Source organism: Paramormyrops kingsleyae, chromosome 11, assembly GCF_048594095.1.
Source record: "Paramormyrops kingsleyae isolate MSU_618 chromosome 11, PKINGS_0.4, whole genome shotgun sequence".
In the NCBI taxonomy this organism is placed as follows: Eukaryota; Metazoa; Chordata; class Actinopteri; order Osteoglossiformes; family Mormyridae; genus Paramormyrops; species Paramormyrops kingsleyae.
In genome coordinates this window covers 21932459-21957262 of record NC_132807.1, presented here as the reverse complement: position 1 = coordinate 21957262, position 24804 = coordinate 21932459, and the positions used below count along the sequence as shown (strand labels likewise).

Genomic DNA, 24804 nt, shown 5'->3' with positions numbered 1-24804 from the left:
TCAGATTCACAGCCTTTTATTTTCTTCACCATGTTCCATAGAGTAGAGAGTCACACCCTGAGATGACACTACACTGACCCCTCATCATTGCAATCAGTCATCATAATTACTGCCATCATCATCATCATCATTAAAGAAGAAGAGGACACAGATCTCGAAGTCATCTTAAAACACATCGGTCATGATAAAAATGCTGCAGACATCGCAGTCGTCTCTGGGGGGGGGGGGGCGCCCATTCTCCAGGGTTAACTCCATGCGGCCCCCACCCGAATGTCTTCAGTCCACCTCCCCCGGCGATTTCCTCCTTCCGACTGGGGCGAGCCCCCCCCCCCCGTCCGGCTAACAGGAAGTGACAGAGGACCCGGCGGTCCTAAGCGGGGAAGAACCGCTTGATCAAATCCTTCTTGTTGACCTTTCCCATCTGGTTCCTGGGCATCTCGTCCACCAGGAGCAGGCCGGTGGGGATGGTGTAGGCGGTCATCTTCTCTCTGGAAGGAGAGCGTGCACAGTCACGGGTCCCCATGCCGGCGGCCCATGTGCGATAAATGAACGCCTCATGCCGTCCATGCAAAGCATCTACATGGGAGGCCATTTCCTCTAATCAGCGCTGAACGCACAAACAGTAACACGAGAGGCTAATAAGGGGCCTTAAAACGTGGAGTGACGAGCCGTCATTAAACGCCCGCCTTCTCTTTTTAAATGTATTATTACAAACACAAGTCAGGGTTCTGTGTCTGACTCTCTGGCTGTCTCGCTCACTCACCCTCCCGCCTGTCTCTCTCTCTCTCTCTCTCTCCCCCTCCCCCCTCCCTCTCCCCAGTCAGCTATGTGGGTCTGAACGTAAACAAGGCAGCTCCGTTTGTTTCCCTTCTCGTCAGAGGGGCGTGGGGCTGTCTGACAGATATGCAGACTGACAGTTATCTCTCCGGTCCTCACCGATGAGTGAGCATCGAGGAGTTAAACACCCCCCACTGCCCCCCCCCCCCCCCAACTCCCACTCTGCTCATCCCAGGGTGGCAAGTCGCTGGCACAGATGCCTCGCGGGATGATCGACCGCCGTCCGTGGCCATAATTCTTATTGAGGGGCCGGCCTTATCGATAGCCAATGATATGTTTTGAATCAGTGAGTGACAGAGAAGGGGCAGTTGAGGGGTCAAATCAGCTTTCAGCTGAGGCCAGTGCCCCCTGTGGGCCCGCCCCAGGACACGCCCCCTGACACAAACAAGATGGAGGCCCACAGCGCATCTGAAGGTATGTGTAACAGCACACGCAGCTACACGTGTGGCCTGCCATTGCTTTGGCCGGTGCACACGCCAATGCTTTCGCCAGGGATAGAGAGAGCGGCTGCCTGCGGAGACATGAGCTCCCTGACATGGTCTGCATGTGACACAGCATGGACACAGCGAATGTGAGTGACGTTTAAAAATAGCAGCGCCGGCCACATGGACGGGGGCCTGAACTATGCCTCCTGGGTTACCGAGTAACCCTCCCCCCCCCACACACACTCACTCCCCCTCTTCCCATCTCCTATGCTGCTCCACTCATCCTTCCTACGATTTCCCTTAAGTCTTGTGGAGCTTCATATAAAAAATAATGAACCCACAAATCGCCTGACATTCTGACATGACTAGGAGTGTAAACAACGTCGCTGGTTACGGTTATTTGCACTCCCACCACTAGGGGTCAGCACCACATACAACAGTGACCCGGAACTACAATCATACCTGGCCCAGGCCTTAAGCTCCTCCAGAGTGAGGCTCTTCCCTTGCTTCAACTGCACCACAGCTGTCACTCTTTGGCCCCAGGTGGCGTCTCGCACCCCAATAACAGCCACATCTGAGGGAAACCAATGGATGTGAAGCACATTTCCAGTTTTGGTTTTGCCGATTCACCAGAGGAACAGCCATCCCAGACTCCTTACCTGTAATATCAGGGTGAGCCAGCAAGTGGCGCTCTACTTCAAGGGCGCTGATCTTGTACCCGCCACTCTTGATGATGTCCACCGATGTTCGCCCCATGATCCAGTACAACCCATCCCTGTAAACTGCCGTGTCCCCTGCAGGAAGACAAAGGAACGGACAGCTTGGGCCTGGAATGTACACCGATGTTACAATGTCTCCATTAACAAGCTGCACTTAAAGCAGAATTAAAGAAGAGGTTACACAACAACCACCTGGCAACAGCCCCACTTTGACACCTAACAGACAACATCAGGGGTGATTCTGATAGCTTGGGGGGGGGGGGCATAAGAGAGGCTATAATTCATACAGAGGAGCCAGCCTTTTCATTAGCCAATGCTATGTTCTGAGTTGTTGAGTGACAGGAGAGGGGCACTCCAACGGCCAATCAGCTTACAGCTAAGGCCAAAACCCCATGTGGGCCTGCCCCTTGACAGCATCAGATCAGATGTCACATCAGACGGTTTGCTGATGGGGGCCACACTGGCAAAGCAATGCCGACGGGAGGGGGCTGTGTTCCCGCAGCAGTGTCCAGGGCCACCTGGCTCTCCGCTTCCCACAATCCCAGCTGCCAAGGGGGTTGCTCAGCTGGAGCTCACGCTAATGACTACCCCCACGTCCCACTCTGGGGCCACCCCCACCCCCCCCAGGTGCATGCCGCTCCTCCAGTGGGCCCAACACGCGAACACATGCACGCACACACACAATTTAACCGTTTCATAACACATTCGGCGTCTTCTCCAGAGAAGGGGCTGGACGCTGAGTAGACACCGGACTGCCGCCACAACAGGAGCAGGACGGACAGCAGCACGGACAGCTGGACAGACAGCAGGACGGACAGCAGGACAGACAGCAGGACAGACAGCAGGACAGACAGCAGGACGGACAGCAGGACGGACAGCAGGACAGACAGCAGGACGGACAGCAGGACAGACAGCAGGACGGACAGCAGGACAGACAGCAGGACAGCAGGATTGCAGGACAGCAGGATTGCAGGACAGCGCACGCTCAAGGCTCTCAGGGTGACCTCCTGGGGTCTCCCTGCAGCGTGGCGGGGGGCATAGGTGACCCGAGGGCATTACAGCGGGTGCGTGCAAGCACAGCGGATGCTCTCCAGCCCAGCTGTTGCCCAGGAGTAGGTGATTCCTCGCAGCTGAGTCGCTGCCGCACCATGACTCCCAGGGCCAAAAAAAAGCAGGTGGGGGGTAAATAACCAGCACAAACATGCCACGGAAACGTCGAGGCAAACAGCGGGACAGTGGTAACCCAGGTGGCCACAAGCTTAAATCACGAAATAATTAAAATTTTCATACTCCCCCGCTTTACTGCCCCATCAGCCCTCTGTCGATCCACTCGTCCATTCACACCTTCACCCTCTCCTCTCTTGCCTCCCTCTCTCTCTCTCTCTCCCTCTGTGGAGGAGCTCCTCGTCAATACAGTGCCCATCTGCTGCCATACATCACGCACTTCATTTCAGTTTATTAGCCGGGATAAATCATAAATATTTCATTATACATCACGGGCTGCTGTCGTGGCGACGGAGTAATTCATCACCGCTGCCCTCACTGGCTGCTCTGCAGCCGCCCAATAAGCTTTCCAGTCTATTAAACAAGATTGATACAGTGTGTAAATTTAGATATTGGGAATTTCTTCACAGAGCACTGTTCCACACTGATAGGCTGTGGTAATGGGGGGTTTTCGGGGTGGGGGGGGGGGGGGGTCGGGCAGGACACTGATAAACTGGACGAGTGTTAACAACACTAATGGCGTATTCAGAGTTTGCCCCGCTTTCTACTTGAAGGAGGCCCGGATCCACGGGCCCAGACTCGCAGACGTGGTACTTCTTGCACGGCAAGCGTGGTCACCTTTATGTATGACGTGCCAGGAAATCGGAAAACCTTTGGAGGGGGGCACTTCAAACCCACACGTCACACAAGGGGTGGCCCGTGGAGGCGGGCCCCAGCTCTGCCTGGCACTGGGGGCCGGGCAACATGGCATCAGCGTGGCAGCCGCGACACGGATGGGCGGCTCTCTTAATTAAAGCGATAAGAAGCAGGGCAACGCGAGGAAAACGACGGCGCAGGAACAATTAGGGGGCGCGCGTGCGGCGCTGCGTGTAGCGTTTAATGCAGAATGGCTACTCAACCAATAACGATGGCATTAGAGGGAGAGAGCCAGAGGGCCAGAGGGCATGCGGATGGGCAAGGGAAGCCCTTCACGGTGATAAATCCCCGTCGGGCCGCAGGGGCTCTGGCTCGGCATTACGGTGGGCACCGGAGACAGCTCTGACGGCCGCGCGGCTCATTTAAAAACCACCAAACTAAAACAAACGCGAGCGTCAAGAAGGAAGCGCTATTTACGACGCGGGAACAATGAGTGTCAGAGTCACCGCGGGTTAAGACGCACAGAACCATTTAATTTAGTTTTTCCTTGAGCGATGTCTGGCACCGCTATAGATAACCTGGGTCTTTCTGAGCCTGACCGACACGTCCCGCCGCCGTGACGACCGGACGGGTGGCAGCACGCCTCGCTTACTTCTCCTGTGGCCACAAGCTCATGCCACCACTGATTCCGGGCCGTCCCGGGAATCTCCACTCATACAGAACACGTGGCTCTGGCTGAAATGGACCGGTCGGGTCCTGCAATAAAGGTGCAGAGCGGCTAGGGTGGGGGTATTTTGAAAAGGGCAGCTTGACTGTGTGGCAGCACGCTGACAAGCAGGCCTGACAGAGTATTAACTACAACCGCGGGCCTGTTTGCATGTGTGTGTGTGTGTGTGTGTGTGTGTGTGTGTGTGTGTGAGAGAGAGAAAACTAACTTTTTTTTTTTTAAAAAATCATCAGAAATAGGAATTCAACTTCATAGAGCTATACAGGTCGTCTTAAACCCTCTTGGACCACCTGACATGGTGCAGTTTGCTAAAATTGTCTACTTACGTCTTCCTGAAAAAGCTCTCCAACATCGACGCACTTTCCGCTGGCCACTAGGAGGCGCTCTTCTGCGTTTTTTTGGTGATTGCACTTAGACTTGGTCTCTCGCTGGGTTCTCTCTTGGGCGATATTTGTGCATAAAGATTTTCCAGAGCGCAGCCTCCGAGCAGCGTCCGTATAGCTCTTCTCCAAACGCACATCCTGCCCTCGTTTACAGTGCAGCGCTGACAGTCCAGCCTAACAGCCCTCCTACCTGAGCTTCTCACCTACCCAGCTCAGCTGTACATCATTTTGAACTTTTTTTTTTTACATTGCTTTGTTGGAAAGTGCCTGCCAAATAAATAAACGGGAATATAATTCCTCACCGTCCTGAAGGAATCACCTCAGTCTCCAAAGAGCTCCCTTAAACAACCGCTTCCTACAAACACCAGCAACCAAATCCCACTCAGGACCATTAATAGCAAAGCTCCCATTCAGAGGCAGACAGTTAAACAGGACGTCTAATGAGGACGGATCTGCGAGGAGGGAGGAGCCTTCATTTATCACGCTTAACTTTTGTCGCGGTTCAGTTTCTCTACTCAGGGCCATAAATAAATGCATCTCGCTGCCGGGCGAGGAATCTAATCCGTCTGATGCGTGCGTGACGAAAAGGACCCTGAATCCATCTCAGTGAATTCACCCGCTTATCTACTGACTGCACCCCCACCCCCATCCATTTACATCACACAGTTACTCATTTATCTGACACTTTTATCCAAAGCGACTTACAGCCGAGGGAAGGGTTACAATTTACATTTGCCCCCTGGGATCTGAACCCACAACCCTTGCGACATCGGCGCAAGAGCTATACTTGTTGAGCTACGGGCGCAGATCCGTTAGATGAAGGACAGACGGGTCCGTGTTTTTTCTCACAGCACTGCGGGAATCAGCCGGATTCCGAAAGCCACCCGTAAATTGATACAGGATACTTTGTATGTCTAACAGGGCAAAAAAGGGGAATATGAGCAAGGCAGAAGCGGGGGAGGTCGACAACCTCGTCCATCACAGGCATTCGTGTTCGAGAAATAATACCCAACGCGTAAAAATAAAAAAACACAACACAAGTACACCGCATCCAGCTGGCCGATCTGAAGGTCTGCCAGCGGTCTTGGATGAGGATTGGGTGTTAGAGAGAGTTGGCTTCCTGCCCCCGGCCTGTTGGTCTGTTGGGGGGAGAGGGGGCCTCTCTTGAAAACACCTTCACCTGAATGAAGAAGCAGATCTGCTGAGTGTTACGAAGCTTTCGGCTTTACGTGCTACAGGAAAAGACTTTTGTTTTTAAAGTGGTACAAGGTGATGAAGTATGAAGCCGTGACAATTTTAATTGCATATTCCCAGCTCTGGGAATGATGTTGGAGGTGGGTGGAGATATTATTTCTGGGCCCAGGGTTTCACATGGGTGGGGGTAGGGAATTAAATTAGAAGGGAACATATAGTAATACCTGGGACACTGGAGAGAGCTGAGCTAATTACGATGTGAAAGTCACAACAGAATGCCACAGAATTCAACCTTGCCACCGGATAGGCGACACGCAGGCAGGCAAGCAAGCAAACACACACACACACACGTCGGGTAAACATATCTTTATGGGAACTGCTCATTTATTTCTATGGGAAAAATGCTAACGCTAACTATGACAATCTTAACCCCCACCCAACCCTAACCATGACCATAAGTAATCAAGCAAAATACAAGAGTTTTTGCATTTTTAGTTTTTTCATTGCAGTCAGAGATTTTCATTAAATTGAGGAGGAAAACTGGTCCCCAGCACACACACACACACACACACACACACACACACAGGCCCTGGCACCAGCCATAATCCAGGGGACAGTGCCATTCTTCTTCAAGTCTCATCTCACGCAGCACAATGTTAAAAAAATATGTGGGGGGGCTCCATGCCTTGTGCTCTGACCCCACAGCTGAGGGGGGGGGGACCTGCAGGAGCTCAGCCTAGTTATCCTCGTTAACACCCCCCCCAACAGCACCATCCATGCCTCCCTTATTTATGAGCACAAAGGCTAATGCGTGGTCCCCAAACGATGCTTACTGGAGCTCTGGCAATTTTTAGGATGTTTCCATTATTCATAACTATGTTCATGCAGCACTCGGAACACCACTAATGCATTTTAGTTTTTTTTCTCTCCCCTTTTTGTTTTTAACTACATAATCCATTCCCGGAAAGTGGTGCCCGTCCCACCAGAAGATCAGGGAATGGCTAAACCCCATGTCGGCCCCCCCACCGCGCCCCCAGCCCCATAGTTCCTCCGACACAATAAAAATAATGGCCTTGTTTACACCACTGTGTTTTAAAGGTCTCGCTGCCGCCGGGGGAACCTTATTAGCTGCATCCACGGCGCATATCGCCGCCGGCGACCCGCATTTCACAGCGCGCCGTTCTGACACTGGCAGCCCCAGACGGCACAGAAGGTCAGAGGTTACGGTTGACGGGGTCTGATAAATCTGTACGGCTATCAGGCTGCCATAGCAGCTGTCAGAGCCCTGATTGGTGGTTTCTGCCTGGATGTAGGACATCACAGAAGCCCTCAGGTCATGTGGTCCGGGTCATTCTGCTTGTGCCGATATCAGTCAAATGACTACAGCTGCTGTGATTTTACTGTAAGTCCCCTAAAAGAGGTAACAGCCAAAAAAACTATCCAGGTCGTCAAAAGGTCCCTGGGCAAAACCCAAGATGGAAAAAGAATTACTGGTCTAGAAATTTTGCTGGTCTCATTCTATGAAAAAAAAACCAAGATGATAAGTTCATTTTAAAAAAGCATCTGCAAAAATCATTGTTTGAACGTATGTAACATTAAAAACAGATCTCCGCAGCGGACCAGGCCAGACGGCTCAAGAGTTCAGCTAACGGCTGGTGTTCTTCTGCCAGGTGATTATCCGAGGCCAGCCGTAAAGGTGTGAACATGACCATGGGGGAGGACAGCCAGGGCGCTCGGGGAAGAAACAACGTTAATGAAAACCATCAGGGTGTGGGGGGGGGGGGTTGGCTTTGGCGGCAAAAATGAGGATGGCGATGGGAGGCAAGGAGGCACCTTTCAGGCTAGCGGTGATGGGGCTGAACACAGCTACATCCTCACAAAAGTGCTGGGGCAGCTTTTACAGAGAGGTGGGGTAGGAGTCAAGGCAAAGGACCTATGAGCAGCGGAACTCCACCCTCAGCAAAGCTGCCGGCCAGGAAGCTTTCATCACTCTCAAAGTGGGGGGGGGGGGGGGTCAGTTTTACTCTACAGATACATAAAAACTTAACAGCCAAAGAAAAGCTCCAGTTCTGGAAATCAATGTGTGAGAAATCTAATTATACGTTTCTATCAGAGCTGGGCTGCATAATGAATTAAAACCTCCACCCTTGGTCCCAGACATGTTCCAAGCGCTCGGACTAATCTCATCCGGCGCACGGCGTCCCTGACCTCGCGGAGACGAGAGCATCGCCGTGGGTCTGCAGGGCCAGCAAAGGCAGGAGCGACAGCTCATTTCTTTACACAGACCATTTTCCCCGATAAATCCAAAGCTACGAGGCCAAAATTCACTTGTATACCAAACTCAGAGTTATTTCCAGTTCTTATATTCATTCATTCTGCACAGAGGAGTTTGTTTCAGTGCGTGTGACTGTGCCCTGCAATGGGTTGGTGCCCCACCCCGGGTTATTCCCTGCCTTCTGCCTGTAGCCTCTCGGATAGGCTCCCGACCGCCCGCGACCCTGAATAGGAGAAATGGTTAAAGAAAATGGATGGATGGATGGATGGATAGATGGATGTTTTCAGTGGTAAAGTACCTTTCATCACACCTTTATTTAACAGAAGCTTTTATTCAAAGCGATGTTTTTGTTTTGAGAGAGATTTGAACTGATGACCTTCCAATAACGGGCACCGCATCGTACCCTGCGGAGCCCCACAGCACCCCCCCTCGGCATCACAGTGCACCAGGGCTAAAAACCACCAGTCTGCCGCTTAGGTCACTCCCCAAGGGAGGGATGTTATTGAAGGAGGAACCCCCACAGAGCGAATGGGACAACAGATATAACCCCCACACAATAACCAAGACGCCCCCCCCCGACTGCCACAGACAACAGCAAACAATACACACCGTACATGTCATTTAACGGAGGCTGCACATATGTCACCTTGTGGTGGTGTGTGGCCTCTATGCCCGTGATCGGAAGGTCGCTGGTTCGAGTCTTATTCTTAACTGTATGTGTGTGATATGCGAAAAGAAGCAGTGCAATGAACATGCACTCGTCTCATTTCATTTCGACCACTTGGCTAATAATGCTAATGGTTAAGCATCCAAGGCAGGATTCTGATCTTTCTGTAGAAAAGGGACAGGGTTGGGGTTGGGGGGGGGGGCTGGGTGGGAGAGGGGCGGCCAGCTAGAGGAGCGGCGGGGGGGGGGGGTCCCGCCTGCTGGCGCTGATTGCTCTCTCTCATTACTCAGGCTGCTCGTTCTCTTCCAAGCACAACAGTAGTGACCTCAGCCCCCCACTCTCCTTAAAGCCAATTAAAAGCATCCTGGCTGGAGGGTCCCGTGTCCCCTTTGCCCCTCTCACTTCCCCTTCACCATATTATTCACTCTCCACAAGCTGTTTCTCTGCTACCCTTAAATCTGATTTAGGATCAGCCGACTCCTGCCTTGAACGTGATATATTTCTCTGTGATTTTCTTAGCTTCCAGCAGTGAAACCGGGACACCTAAAGCGCCGCAAGCCTTATTTAAACCGGGGGGGGGGGGGAGTTTATGATTATGACAACGATCGAGATGAGAAATGCTGACTGATAATTGGAAGAAGATTACATATAGCCAATGTTACTGTAATGAAATAAAATATATTATTATATTATTAATATTTATTAATAATAACTTACTGTATCTCAAACCCTTGATTACGAAGTTCACTTCCTCCAATATTGGCCATATATGACATTCATGTTAAAAACTGACCAGAAGTTGTTTTTGTTTTGTTGTGTGTAAATGTGTAAAAGTATGGTGAGAGCTGGAACAGGAGGAAACAGCAGGTGGCGCTATACCTGTCTTGAACCAGCCATCAGCAGTGAAAGCCTCCCTGGTCTCCTGAGGTCTGTTCCAGTACTCTTTGAAGACGGAAGGTCCTCGGACCAACAGCTCCCCTTCTTTCTTATCCATACCAGGTCGGACCTGACAGTAAAAAGAAAAAAAAAAAAATCAGCCAATTAGAACTACAACTAGTCAGTCTTGCTCAAATTACCCAAACTGAAAGCAAATGCACATATTTTCAATGGAAAAAAATAAATGGCAACATAAATATGGAAGCTTGGCAATTTACATGTGAGCTGTGTTGTGGTAATTTGCTTATATTTGAAATTTCACATTTTGAGAACTATTTACCCCCATTCATAATTGGCGTAACTATGCAATTCTGTTATTTTGACTCACACTCTTCACTAAAGACAAAAAGAGCTGAGGATTGAAGTTTTACCTTAGAATCACATATTTTAAATTGGTGTGAAAGGAGAACCCCTGCTCCTCCCCCAGTAACACAAACGGCACTTTTCCACTGCCACCCGGAATCGAGTCGAACCACAAACCATCAGGGTCCTGCTTACTAGCAGGGTTGGAAAAAGTGGCTAAACCAAGCTGGTTGCTTCACCACCATCCGATTAGTCGAAATGCATGGGGATACTGGTGTTCTGTGTCGAAATGCATGGGGATACTGGTGTTCTGTGTCGAAATGCATGGAGATACTGGTGTTCTGTGTCGAAATGCATGGAGATACTGGTGTTCTGTGTTGCAATGCATGGATTATATGAAGGAAAAAAGGGAATAATTATATATATTAGCCATTATTAGTAATATTGCACATTATGATATATTGATGCATTCCCGATAACTCAGGACTTAAATATCCAACCTCCTACCTAAAAAAGTACTATAGAACAGCTAAACTGAATGTAATTGTTATGCAAATTTACGCACGTGAATGCTAATTCCGCTAGCATTTGATGCTAACATAAGACAGCGAATGTCACAGACCTGTTAGTGGAAATCAGCACATAGTAAATCATGATGTGCGCCATGTGAACAGTCAATAAGCGTCTCTTTGGTTTTACTTCACTATCACAGCGCCTTTACCAAGCCGACCATTCTGCAGTGGAAAACCGAAACGAGCTGGAACCGCACTGTAACTAGTCTGTCTTTGTGGCACAGATCGGGTATGGCTCGGTTCCTGAATGCCAGTGGAAAAGCGCCAAAAGACAAGTGGTGCCATGGTCCCAGGTGCTACCTGTGTCTTCCTGCAGTCGCCCTCGGCAATAATGGTGTCGGTGGTGGTGGGCATGACAATCCGCACCTCCACACCAGGAAGTGGCTTACCCACTGCACCTGAAGCAAGCAAGCACCACAGAGAAACACACCTTGAAGTGACACAGACCCACTACAATACGGACACCCCCGTCTCCCTCTTAAAGTGACCGCATGACATTTCAAAAATGGATGCAGAACCTTCGGGGCCTCGTCTCTGCGGGCTGCGTGACCTCACACACCACCCTGCTTAAGAGAAAAGGTGGGACGAGCCACGTTTAACAACTTCTAATGAGGCTCATTTACTTTACAGCAATGTCAAAGGTTTGATGTTGAATTCATTCACAATCAAAATGTTACATTTTTTTACTGGTGTGAAGGTCTTCTGATACCTAAAATGGCACATGGGCATCACAGTCACACCTGGGCCAGAACCCATCCAGCAAATGGCAAAGACAACAGGCAGTTAAGGAGCCGGACTCTGATCTGAGGCTGCAGGGAAGGGACCTTCCAACAAACCGTGTCAAGAGACTCTGATAAAATATTAACAATAATGACCACACCATAAATAACTGCTATTTTCCTGCTTTAGCAGAGACATTTAATCGGCTACTTGCAATTCTATCTATTTATTCAGCTTTGTTTTTAAAATAAAACCTGCAATGTTTGTATTCCGAGTCCTGCCCGGGGGACAAACAGTAAATATGAAATCATTTGATGCTGTGGGATTAAAGGAATCCAGAGTTACTCTTCACCACTTTCATCAAAGACATCAGGTGGGCCACACGCCCTGCTTCAGGTACATAACGAATCCTATTAACGAGCCTGTAATCTCTGGAATTAGCCGGGTTTAAGGGCCAAACCAAGGGCCACACAGCTCAAATCTGGCCAGTTTTCTTGGGACTGTCTTCGTATGACATTTAAAAAAAAATCTATTTATTTGTTCTTAATGGGGAGCCTGTTTCTGGGCAGCCATTGCTGTGCCCCCTTCTGCACTCGAAGTTGACAGGAGCGAGAGTGACAAAACAGCATTTCTTCCCTCGATCAGAATGTCAGCGGAATCCATTTAGAGCCTGAGCTTAACACTCTCCCTCCCTCTCTCTCTCTCTCTCTCTCTCTCTCTCTCTCTCGGGATCTGGGGAAAGGTGTGGGGCTGGAATCTTTTCAGGCACCCTCTCATAAGGTCATTTGGAATGGCCTGTCACTTCAGACTGGAACAGGCAAAAAATACAGAACAAAACATGAATATAAAGACAAAGGTGGCTGGCGATGGACACTGACAGGCACGAGGGCCGGGGGCGGGGCCTGGGGGGGCGGGGGATGGGTTCGCCGATTTAGACGCACGCGTTTATAAGAGGTGAAGCCTGAGCTACACGTGTCATTTGAGACACAGAATGATCTGGAAAAGCAAAATGAAAGTAACGTCAAGCCGTCAAGCAATGGGCTGAAAATAACAACGCTGTCAACGAATACGACGACAAGCAGCGTCAACGGAGAGATGAGGCCCACGCGAAAGAGCACGGCGGGGGCCTTTATGGGGCCCAACGCTGTAAAAGAACTCGCCGACTCGATGCTTCCTGGGTGTTACCCGGATCACGTCCACCTGCTTCAGTTGTTAATTGATTAGTTACTCCTCATCTGTTAGGGTCCCTGAACAGGTGTGAAGTATATAAGTCATAAATGGGAGGCCTTTTGCGTCTTTTCATGAAGTGCAGGGTTGCCGCTATTCCTGTACCCCATCGCAAGCATGTGTATGTGTTTGCATGTGTACACGCCTCGGCTCACGCATGTTACAGTGCATGCGTGTCAGTTGACACAGCAGATGAGTGTGCATCCAGGGAATTCGCCGTGGAGACAGAAGGCACAGCCAGTTCACACCCCCACGGTGGCACGTGTACAGGTGTGCGTGTGTGCATGAGTGTGTGTGTTTAAGGTGGCTGTCATTCTGTCTGTTCTCACTGGGAAGAGGGGAGTGGTTTTAGGACGGAGAGTGCCGGAATGCGGTCCGGCAGTGAGAGTCCGCTCGGACAGCCGGATCCCGTTGCCGTGGGGACGGCCATTAACGCAGCGCGATTTCCGCGTCCACCTGAGGCCCTAATTAAGGTGCCGGCGTGCACAGCAGCATCCCATAATGAGCAGCGCTGGGCAGGGCACCACTGCTAGGCCTCATGAATAATTCATCCTCACTGCCGGGGGCGAGGCTGTGCATCAGTGGGCTGTCCAAAATTGGGGTGGGGGGCAACCAGTCCAAAAAAGAACACCTGTGTGTGTGTGTGTCTGTGTGTCTGTGTGTGTGTGTCTGTGTGTGTGTGTCTGTGTGTGTCTGTGTGTGTGTGTCTGTGTCTGTCTGTGTCTGTGTGTGTCTGTGTCTGTCTGTGTCTGTGTGTGTCTGTGTCTGTCTGTGTCTGTGTGTGTGTGTCTGTGTCTGTCTGTGTCTGTGTGTGTCTGTGTCTGTCTGTCTGTGTCTGTCTGTGTCTGTGTGTGTCTGTGTCTGTGTGTGTCTGTGTGTGTGTGTATGTCTGTGTGTGTGTGTATGTCTGTGTGTCTGTGTGTGTGTGTGTATATGTCTGTGTGTGTGTGTGTCTGTGTGTGTGTGTGTGTGTGTGTATGTGTGTGTGTGTATGTGTGTGTGTCTGTGTGTGTGTGTGTCCGTGTGTGTATGTATGTCTGTGTGTGTGTCTGTCTGTGTCTGTGTGTGTGTCTGTCTGTGTGTGTCTGTGTGTGTGTGTCTGTGTCTGTGTCTGTGTGTGTCTGTGTGTGTCTGTGTCTGTGTGTGTCTGTGTGTGTGTGTGTCTGTGTCTGTGTGTGTCTGTGTCTGTGTGTGTCTGTGTCTGTGTGTGTCTGTGTCTGTGTTTGCTATCTGGGCTTTTCTCCCTTGCACTTGCATGGAAATGAAAGAGAAAAATTAACCAGATCCTATATTCAAAAAGGGTTAAACTGAGAAATGTAGGTTTTATGACATATTTGCACTGAATCGCAAATTAAAGCAAATGTGGGAGAGGTAATTCTGATGTTAAGGGCTGTTTGCTAATTGGCTGGAAAAAGACCCTGCAGGGGAGGTGACCCACTCCGGCACGGCGCGGATGTCGATTTGCGTTAACCTACTTAGGCGACTCAGGCCGGCGTTACCGCGGGAGAGAGCCCAGCGCACGGCCACGGCGACTCAGGCCGGCGTTACCGCGGGAGAGAGCCCAGCTCACGGCCACGGCGACTCAGGCCGGCGTTACTGCGGGAGAGAGCCCTGCTCACGGCCACGGCGACTCAGGCCGGCGTTACTGCGGGAGAGAGCCCTGCTCACGGCCACAGCGACTCAGGCCGGCGTTACCGCGGGAGAGAGCCCAGCGCACGGCCACGGCGAATCAGGCCGCTCCTAATCACCACCTCTGAAGAGCAAAAACAACACTTTTTATTTCCAACACGTTGCAATGAAACAGCAAATTAAGCGCCAGTGACAGTATTATGGGGTACAACCGTCAAGTTTATTGCTTTGAAGATTTTAAACCCCCCCACCTTCCCCCCCACCTATCAGTAGCTCCTCCTCATGGCTGAGTAGCTCCTCACAGTCGGTAAACAATGGGTGTTTCTCAACACCCGTACAAACACGACGTACCCTAAATATCAAGGGTACGTCGGCTGCATCCTCGTCGAACGAGACCAATCCCATGATTCATTGCACCCCAAGTGCATTCTGGGAAGGCAAGAGAGCAACACCGGTCTTGCCAGGACCACAAGTATGATCTTACTCCAGCCAGCTGACCAAAAACCCTGTGATCTGGCTCTCTGAATTTGTAAAACGTAGAGAAAGGGACACAAACCTCACTGCTGTGGTATGTGTGCAGGGAATATCAGAATAATAATTAATATTATTATCATTAAGAAAAATATAAATGCAACACGTTGTGCGCATGTGCAAAGTACGCGGCTTGACCAGAGAACTATGAACATTTCCGTGTGCGAATATGCAGAGTGGATACGCGAGTGCTGCGTTTCTGAGAACTATGAACCAGCCTTAGTGCCGCTTTTCCACTGACACAAAGAACTGAGCTGTACCGCGAACAGACAATTTTCCATTATAAATGATGGGAGCTGTACCAAACCCGCACCCATGCTGATATGGCTCTGCTCACTAGCCGGGCCGAAAGCATGACAAAACTGAGCTGCTTGCATCACCACCATCTGGTTGGTTGAGACAAGAAAGAACCGGTGATATGTGTCGATATGCATGGATTAGTTATATCATATATTGCAAAGTACGGATGCATTCCAATAACTCGTAATTTGATCACTTCCAACCTCCTACTTGAAAAAGTACAATAGAACAGCTGAATGGAATGGATCCGTAATGCGAATTTCCGCACGCGAATGTTAATTCCGTTAGCATTTGATGCTAACATAAGACAGCGATTCTCACAGGCATGCCAGCAGAAATTAGCACATAGTAAATCATGACGTACACCGTATGAACAGTAAATAAGCGTCTCTTCGGTTTTACATCACTGTCGCTCTCCAAAGCACCATGAGAAGCAGGGCATGAGAGAGGGTGTGGAGAGCCCTTCGAGGACTCTGCACACAGGTGTGTCGCACCATTACGACGCATCTGCCATGTGATTGGGCGAAAGGTGGGACTAGGGCGGGACTTGGCACCTGGAATGCGGGCTCCTCTCAGCGGATTGGACAGCGCCATGCCAATCTCCGTCATGCCATAGCGCTCCAGAAGGGTATGTCCGGTGATCTCCTCCCAACGCTGGAGGACAGGCTGGGGCAGGGCGGCCGAGCCGGACACCATCAGCCTGGGACGGAGCCAGAGGTGAGGGGGGGGTGGGTGTTAGGGGAATGCTGCGAGCACAGGGCCTCCAGAGGCTAGGCGCTAACACTAACGCGGCAGACAGTTGCCTGAAACGCTCCAACTTGAGCACGGGGCGATCGTGAAAAGCGCTACGGCTCAGTGGGTAAACAAGCTGATATTTTTGACAGGGTGCGGGATACAGCCAGCCCGAGGTGCCGCCTAAGCGCTCAGCCGGGCGAGCTAACGTTAGTAATTATAACATCAGCACCTCCAGACAGATGGCTGGACTGACCCGCTCGCGCTGGAGAATCTGTCTCCCGCAGTCGGACATACTCAGCATTCCAGGGCTTAATTAAAAGTGCTTAATTAATAACGCGAGACGGGACGGGCTTAATGACAGAAATCGACCGCTGCCGCCTTGATGAAAATCGCTATGTATCTTGACGTTGAGAAAAAAAATTAAGTACACGATGCTTTCGGAGGACCAGCTTGGAGTCGCCCCCTGCTGGCCAGGTCCCATACCTGATCTTCTGCGCGCAGATGGCCCGGACGAAGTCCCGCACGTGGGGTGTGGCGAAGTGCTGCTCGTAGTGCTGGATGAGCTTGGAGTAGATGGTGGGGACGGCCATGAACACGGTCACCCTAGGAGGACTGGCACTGAGGAGGACCTCCCACACCTGATTGGACGGAGGAACCAGACAGTAATCAGGGCAACTGCCGAGCTGGATGGAGGACATGTAACATGCATGGGTTTGGGGCAACACCGGCAGGAGCGGCCTCCGTCGCATACACAGGCAGATGGAGGACCATGAGCATGCTGGCGAACAAGGGAGCACACGCAGACGGGCAGACGCAGACGGGCAGACGCAGACGGGCACCGCCATAGAAACGTGCCCAGACGCTGAACGGCAGTGGAAAGGGAGGGGGTAGACATTTCAACTCACCGGCTGGCTCACTCTCTCTCTCACACACACACACACACACACACACACACGGCATGCCTCACTGCACATCCTGCACACAGTGGGAGAAAAGCGGGAATTAATTGAAGGTGAGCGGCAGATTCTCCTTCCCTCTGTCCCCCTGGGATATTCACACCGCCCCCCGCCCCCCCCCTCTCACACACACTCTCATTATTCGCCGCTTCACTACCTTTCTCTTCTTATCAGTCTCCCTCTTCCTCCTCCTCTCTCCATCGTGCCCCCTCCGCCATCACCACATGTTACCTGGCACCCCCATCTCATTGCGCCCCCCCCCCTTCCCTGCATCCCCCCCACACACACCCGTCCTTCTGTACCTGCATCCATCTTTCTTCCTGTCAGACACCACCAGCGCGCTACCGTTTCTCCCCAAGTCCCGTTCCGAGTTCAGTGACACAAACGAGCGACGACAATTAACGATTGAGGACAGGAAAAGCTGCGGGAGGAGGGGGACAGGCTCCCACCGGGTGAGGCGGGGGTCCCGGAATTCTGAGCCGGATAGGTCCCGGGCATGGTACTCCCGTGCCACTGGGGTTGCCCTCACCCGCCACAATGACACTGGGCCACACGCCAAATTCACAGCCCGCCCTGGGACCACACACACTGCAAATAAAATTCACCGGCAATCCAACCCAGCGGCTCAGAAAACATAAACAAAATGTCTTTGTCTCACTTTAAACCACCAGCAAATTGGGTTGTGTGATATAAAGATGGAAAATGACAAGCACAGCATGCAGGGAGAATTGGCAAATTGCACCCGGTGCACGTTCGGGGCACAATACCGGTGGAATACTGGCCGCAGTTAATGAGTCCATGGAGCGTCTGTGACTTGCCATTGCCGTATTTCTCTGCATGGCAGGGGGAGAAAGCCCTATGGCTGTGGGGGGGGGGGGGGGTGATGACTTCCAGCACTGGTGCATTCTGGGAAAGCAGCTACACACACACACACACACACACGCACATTCATACACACACACAGTTCCGAGTTCAGAGGGGAGTGTTATTTACAGACTGTGTTCTGCACATTCTGGGACGCAACTAGCAAACGCAGTGGAGCGTGGGGGGGGGGGGGGGGGCAATTTACACCCTTCAAAAGAATCAGCCTACACCATAGAGAGCCCAGACCTCGTACCTGCATGCACCCCCCCCAATCCATGAGCTCTGTCCCTTGACCGCACATGAGACAAGCTCTCCACTTCTGCACCAGTTAATTACGTCTGTCTTTCTGCTTGCCCGCCCAACCGCCACCCCCCCCAAACTGCCCCCCTCCATGCCTTCACCTGAAAGCATCTGCCCTGATGACCCCCCCTATTACACTCCCGGTCACATCTCACTGAGCAGCGCCTGCCGCAGGCCGTGGAGGGTCCTGCGGGGCCAATCGACTCACGCGGCATACCCACAATGCACCTCTCCGCCCTCAAACGGGGGCTCACTGGCGAGCATCACCGACCTCCCTGGATGCAGAAGAGCAGCTCTGGCAGACAGACGTGGTCACAAAGGGCCTGTCCAAATGCTAACAGAGCGAACCAAGACGAAATCCAAGGAAAATGACCCGGAATATACCAATTTCACCATATCATGGGGGTCAGAAGTGCCCCCTTTTAGCAAACATGATTTGCAAGCTTCCTTGCCATTGCTTACACTAATTGTCCTCTGAAGCCCTTGCCTGTCAACAGCTTGACCCTCTACACACCCTCTTCAACCCCCCCCCCCCTCATCCCAAACAATCGTAGCCCGTCATTTCTCAGTGTCAGCCAATCGATGGCGTTGATTCGCAGCCCTCACAGTGGAGCCAGGCGGGCAGACAGGGTAATCCATCACGAAGACGCGGCCGCTTAGCGTGACAGCCTGGGGGGGACGCCGCATGCAGCTGCCCGGCCCCGTGTAGCCCGCCACCCAGTTCTGGTTCGGCAGCAGGGGCCCGGAGGCTGTCAGCTTTGTCGACGTGGGGGGAGCCTGGGCTCAGCAGCCCGGAACGACGCCACAATTAGCGGAGGGGGCTGACAACCTGCCGAGGAAAATGACCATCACCTAGCCGCCCCCCACCCTCACACAACTTCATTGTTTCAAGTGTGACAGAAGACCATCTTGGGGGGGGGGGGGGTGACTGTAATCGGAAGGTCGCTGGTTCAAATCCTAGACTCAGCACCATTGGGCCCCTCAGTAAGGCCCTTAACCCCCAACTGCTCTTGGGATTGTCTGACCCAACTTTCTGAGGAATGATCATACTCCGAACATGGTGACTAACCACACTCTCTAAGTCAAACAGTAACTATTCCCAAAAATAGGGGCGAATGGTTGACTAGGGGGATGGTAATTGGCCACCTCTGTGAGATCGAGGCGACGTGTATGGGCAAACGGGGGAGGGGGATCACCTTCTGGGGCTGGAAGTCAGGCAGCATACGGCAGGTGGCACCTGCCCACAGAGGGCACAGCAGCTTGTTGATGATGCCGTGAACGTGGTGAAGGGGCAGCGTGTGCAGTATGACATCATCCCCGGACCAGCCCCACTCAGACACGAGGCACTGGATCTGTGGGAGAGGGACAGAACAGTTAACAGTGCGACGATAGGGAGGGGAGAGCAATCTGCCCCAGCAAAGTAACCTTGAATGAGAAAACAGCCATTCATCCATCCATCCATCTTCCACCACTGTTAATTCAGTACAGGTTCACCATCAGGGTAAAACCTGTCTCTGGATGCACTGGGGCTGAAACAGGACAGTCAGGACAGTATGTCTGCCCCCGCAAGGCGTACACACAGTCACGGGGGCTATTCATGGACACTGGTTCACTTAACACCATGTTTATGTCCGGTGGGAAGAAGCCAGGGTACCTGCCCAAACACATAAACTTCATATGTACTGAGTCGCGTGTGGGAATCGAACCCATAACCTGAGACGTCAAGCCACAGCGCTGTCCACAGAATCACTGTATGAGAACAAATAACAATGAACAAATTCATCTGAAATAACCCCGTGGGACAAATGAATTCATATAATTAATGAATAGCTGTGACATATAATGGCTCTTAAGTCTCAGATTCCAGAAAAAGAGAGAACAAAAAAAAACCCAAAAACTTCAGGTTTCCAGACTTTCTCAGAGGTTTCACTTTTTCTTTGGAATATGTATCAAATTATTCTTTTTAAAATCCTGGCTCACAGCGACTGGCAGGCAATCTACCAGCAAGAGGGATCGTTAGCGGCCACTAAAACCAGCTGGAAAAGGAGTTTCCACTGAGTTACACAATGGCGAGACATTCCAGGTGAATTCTGCCGTAAATAACCGACCACATTATCCAGGTGAACAAATCCAGGTCTAATCGGGCATGTTTAATAATGGCCTCCACAGATTCAGCCGGGGAGTTAAAGCGAATGTGGAGAAGTTATTAAAAAGAGCGCAAAGCACTGAGCTCAAGATAAGGGGGATCAGATTCAATTTTATTCTCTCAAAGTACATTTGCAAGCACGAGGAATTTGGCATGATATCTCAGTGCAGTCGCAATCATTTAAAATAAATAAAAATTACACAGAAAGTACATAATAACCAAATACTAGATTAAATAGACAACGGTATAACAGGTTGAAGCTGTGCAACAGACCAATAAAAATAAAAGAGAAACACTGTACTCTGCAATACATTAGGCAGTCAAGCAAAAATGATGTTTAAATAATCTTCATGTTGGTGAAAAACAAGGGAGGCCAATCATATCTGCAAAGGGCCGGTGTGTACGCTGGTTTTTGGGATAACCTGCAGGTCAGCTGTTCAAACCCAGGTGTGAGCACTCTTCAGCCAATCAGTCCTCTAATTAGTAATATAATTAGGGAGTTGCAATGAAAACATAACAGCCCTTTTGGGATAAGACTGGCCATCCCTGGTGCAAAACTATGATATTTTGTCTGTCAAAGTGTGTCAGCTTAGCCATTTCAAATGTCCTCCCCAGTATTTGCAGCAACTATCCAATAAACTAATATATTTTTTGACTCAACCACTAGCACACTCATATGGCTAATCAATACCTAATACCTTATTAACTTTTATAACTAATTCAATAATTAATTGAGTTGGTGAAATTTACCATATACATGGAATGGCTGAGGTGCCCCTGAGGAGGGGTTTAGGAACTGAAGCGGTGTTCATCTAGCCGTCCAACAAGATGACAGTAACTTTTTGGAAAGCAGAAGAAATTCCTATATGTTTTTATTATATTACTCTTAATTTGCATATTTTATTATGTTAAATTGTGTTTTGAGCAAATATTCACTTACTACCCAGATAAGTAGCTTTAAACATTATCTTTTTGACCAAGACTTTTGCACAGTACTGTAAATAATTATCTGGTTGTACCGAACTTGTGTATATACAGTACCAGTCAAAAGTCCGGAAACATCTGCATTTGTCTTGATTTTAGTGTTATTTACGTCATAACAGAAGGCCCTCAAGATAGTGATGTAATGCTTATCAAATACGGCAACAAACAGAAGTGTTCAACATCTAAAAATTTTAGACTCTTTAAAATAGCCCCGTTTCGCTTTGATGACAGCATTGCAGACCTCCCGATTAGCTTCTCCAGCAGTCCTGACCAACCTCGGTATCTTGTTGAAAAACAAATGATTTTTCCGTAGGTGTGTCCAGACTCTTGACTGGCTCTGTATTAATAAATTAATTAGATACTGGGCGGGTCTGAACCATGTGAGTAAGTCTGATTGCCGCAGAGAATTGACCTCAAGGCCCCCTTACCATGGCCTGCAGGTTCCTGTGTGAGCTGAGGACCCCCTTGGGACGGCCCGTGGTGCCACTGGTGTAGACGATCATGGCCGGTCTGTCGGCCCAGTCCGCGATCGGCAGGTCTGCGTGAGTCTCCGCGGTCTTCAGCTCAGCCAGGCCAGAAGAAGGAGGCAGCTCTAGGCAAGGGAGGCCTAACTTCTCAGCCAGGGGCCCCAGGGTGCCTGCGTAAGGGTCCCCCGCCAGCAGCAAAGAACTCTGGGAGTCGGTGATGATGTATTCCAGCTCTGAGGGTGGGTGCTTCCTGTAGAGGGGGACGGCGACACCCCCGCACATCCAGGCCGCCCACTGCGCCACCACGTAGGAAGCGTCATTAGCACACAGGAAGGAGATCCTTCTCCCCTGCACGTCCCCAGAGGTGCAACCCAGCTGCTCCAGCAACCTCCTCGCTAAGCCCAAGCTGCTGTCATACAGGTCACGGTAGCTGTGGCCACCGCTGCTATCTAAAATGGCCAGCTTGTCCCCAAACTTTGGAGCTCTGGTGAACACGGGAGTGACCCTCCTCGTCCCAGCTAACTGGCTCGTGCCCGTGGAGACACACCATCTCCTGGGACCGCTTCTCAAGAGCCACCTGGCTGCTTTCTTACCAGGTTCCCGGTGTGTCCATGCCAGGCCTGAAATGCACAGAGGACCCTTGTGCATTGAACGGAGAGCAATTCCCAGCAGCATTGGTGCACTTCCCTCAGGCACCTCCCAGGACGCCAATTTCAAAGCCTCATGCTTCTAGCAGCAACTACAATAAAAAAATAAACTAGAAATTAGTGGCTTTACGTTACTGATAATTTTTACGATAAAGTCTATGATCTATGCTCATGCAGGTATTTCTAAAGACTAGTATTTGCTTCTAATACCAAGCACGATAATGCACAAAGAAATTCCAGAAATGTTTAACTACAGAGCTAGAGTCCAAAGGTTAAATAATGTACACAAAGTACAAAGACTTGTGAGACTGCCATAACTTATAAATTATATTTTAAATTTGTATTAGATTTTTAAATTATAATTGTCCATCGGGTGGATCTTTTTAAAAAGATTTGTTTTTCGAGCTGATTTGCACATGTACAGTACTTAATTTCGTTTTCTACCCACTAAACGAACTCAATGTGAGCATACACTCAGACCCCGCGGTTCTGCATGGCTCTTGTACAACATTAAGGCAGGAGCAGACCGGGAATACGGGCTGACAGCATTGTGGGATTACAGTCAAGTCCCCCGACAGGAATAAATCCCAGGCAAACAGGCACAGACTGAGCAGCGACGAGGGATACTGGGAGCCACAGTCGCTCTCACACCTGCTCTCACCACAGAAGCCCCCTGACACGGACTGCACCCGTTTTAATTAAGCAGGACGAGCTGGGAGGTTAAGGGATAATAACTGCAATAAACGAGATCAGGGCGAATAATTCTTAAAATTGGACTTGAGTAATGATTACCATAAAGTCACAGGACTAAGCATGGACTAGGACCGAGAGATTAATAGTTTTTATATGAAAAAATACCAAGCTGGGAACGTGGGTCCTCCTTGAGGCCAGTACTCCAGAAAGATAACACAATAATCACCATTCATGCATAATTAATGTGCCCCTGGTTATAATTACATAACAAATTAATATTTAAAACATTTCGGGTATAGTCCCTTTGATTATATTGAAGTTTAAACAAAACATACTACGTGTATTAATACACTGCATTAGTAATAACATCATCGTATTTATTGCACATATATAAGCAATCATAAGTTAGTACACACATATAAATTCGCCGCGGACAACTGTCACCCTTTTTTTTCTCCGGTACAAATTCAATATACAATTTCTAACAATTACAATACTCTACGTCGGTATAATAATAACGAAAAACTGAATATCAAGTATTTCACTAGCATTTAATTGATTAAATATGCTTTCTGTCCACTTCATCTTACCCTGAAGTCATTCCAATCGTACGTATAAGAGCCCGGTACGGCATTAAAAGCGTCCGGAGGGAAACCGCGGCACGGGCATCACACAGTTCCCGCGTCAAAACACCCATCCCGAGAATAGGATGGGAACTTGCTGTTTAGTGCGGAGCTTCCAAAACCGAAAGTTTAACATGCACCGGTATCTCATAGTCTGTTTAATCACATTTATTAATTGTAATTGAATTTATGCATTTGGGTTGAATTTTAGTTGTTAAAAACCGCAGTATCATAACGGTAATGTCTGATGATCGCCCTTCCCTAGCTATCCGTAGAAAAACAACTGATACACGTACGTTTTTGGATATAAATGAATACATTTATATTTTATTTGTATGCTTATAAAATACATGTTATCTGTTTTGCAGGAGACAAGAAGGTATTCTTACTGATAGACATCTGAATATATTACTTTACCATTTCTGCAATAATACCCAAGAAACCACATTTATTATGAAGAATAAGTTGAAGTACCCTAATCCTGGTACTTTTTGAAACAAAGTAAATTGGAGCCACAGAGCATCTTCTGTCCTGTGGTGAACAAGATGTCACCTCGACGGAAACGGCGAACAGCAGAGCTAGGCATGAGCGGGAAGGTGCCTTGGAAGCGGGTTGTTGCCAGATCGTTCCTGCCAGGACCCAGGCACGCCAGCGCTTTCTGGCACCGGCTTGCGGTGCGGGCACACACAGCCGCCAGCTGGCACTCGCGGGCCTCAGATAAGGATTGCTCAGACATGGCACTCGTTCAAAAAGTTTGCACGTCCCCGAACCCCCATGTTGCAGGCGAGGATGGGATGTTCCTGTGAACCTGGCTCTTTTTTCCCTCGGAAACTCCCCTGCAGTGGAGAAATAGTATCGTCAAAGAGCAATCACTCCATAAGCAGGGACGCGCCACGCAGGCGAGCATCTTCAACTACAGTCTCGCTCCTTGCAGAGATTGCTGCGCAAAAAAGGCAACGTTGGCACCACGGTTAGTGCTAAAACTAACCATATCATTACGTCGCGCTACGATATTACCCCCAAAAGAGGACTGAAGGATTCTCCCTTTTGTGGTATTTTCCTCGCAGTGCTTGAACAATCTGCT

The 24804-nt window shown here is 50.0% G+C and overlaps 1 protein-coding gene across 1 annotated transcript; it reads right to left on the bottom strand.

The window, feature by feature from the left end:
• On the bottom strand, positions 1–24249 carry acsf3 (acyl-CoA synthetase family member 3). The gene is made up of 10 exons (XM_072718242.1): positions 23688–24249; positions 21719–22496; positions 19357–19512; positions 16524–16678; positions 15860–16005; positions 11199–11296; positions 9967–10093; positions 1922–2056; positions 1725–1836; positions 1–488 (listed from the first exon to the last, which is right to left on the bottom strand). Exons 2-10 carry the CDS (start codon positions 22430–22432, stop codon positions 371–373), a joined length of 1761 nt encoding a protein of 586 aa, XP_072574343.1. The 5' UTR covers positions 22433–22496; positions 23688–24249; the 3' UTR covers positions 1–370.
• Between the last annotated feature and the right edge of the window lie 555 nt (positions 24250–24804).

Coding starts and splice junctions, on each gene's coding strand:
- acsf3 (XM_072718242.1), bottom strand. CDS start 22,432: ATGCTGCTGGGAATTGCTCTCCGTTCAATGCACAAGGGTCCTCTGTGC. Junction 16,679..19,356: donor CTGACTTCCAGCCCCAGAAG/GTGATCCCCCTC, acceptor CCGTCCAATCAG/GTGTGGGAGGTCCTCCTCAG. Junction 11,297..15,859: donor GAGAGGAGCCCGCATTCCAG/GTGCCAAGTCCC, acceptor TGCTTGCTTCAG/GTGCAGTGGGTAAGCCACTT.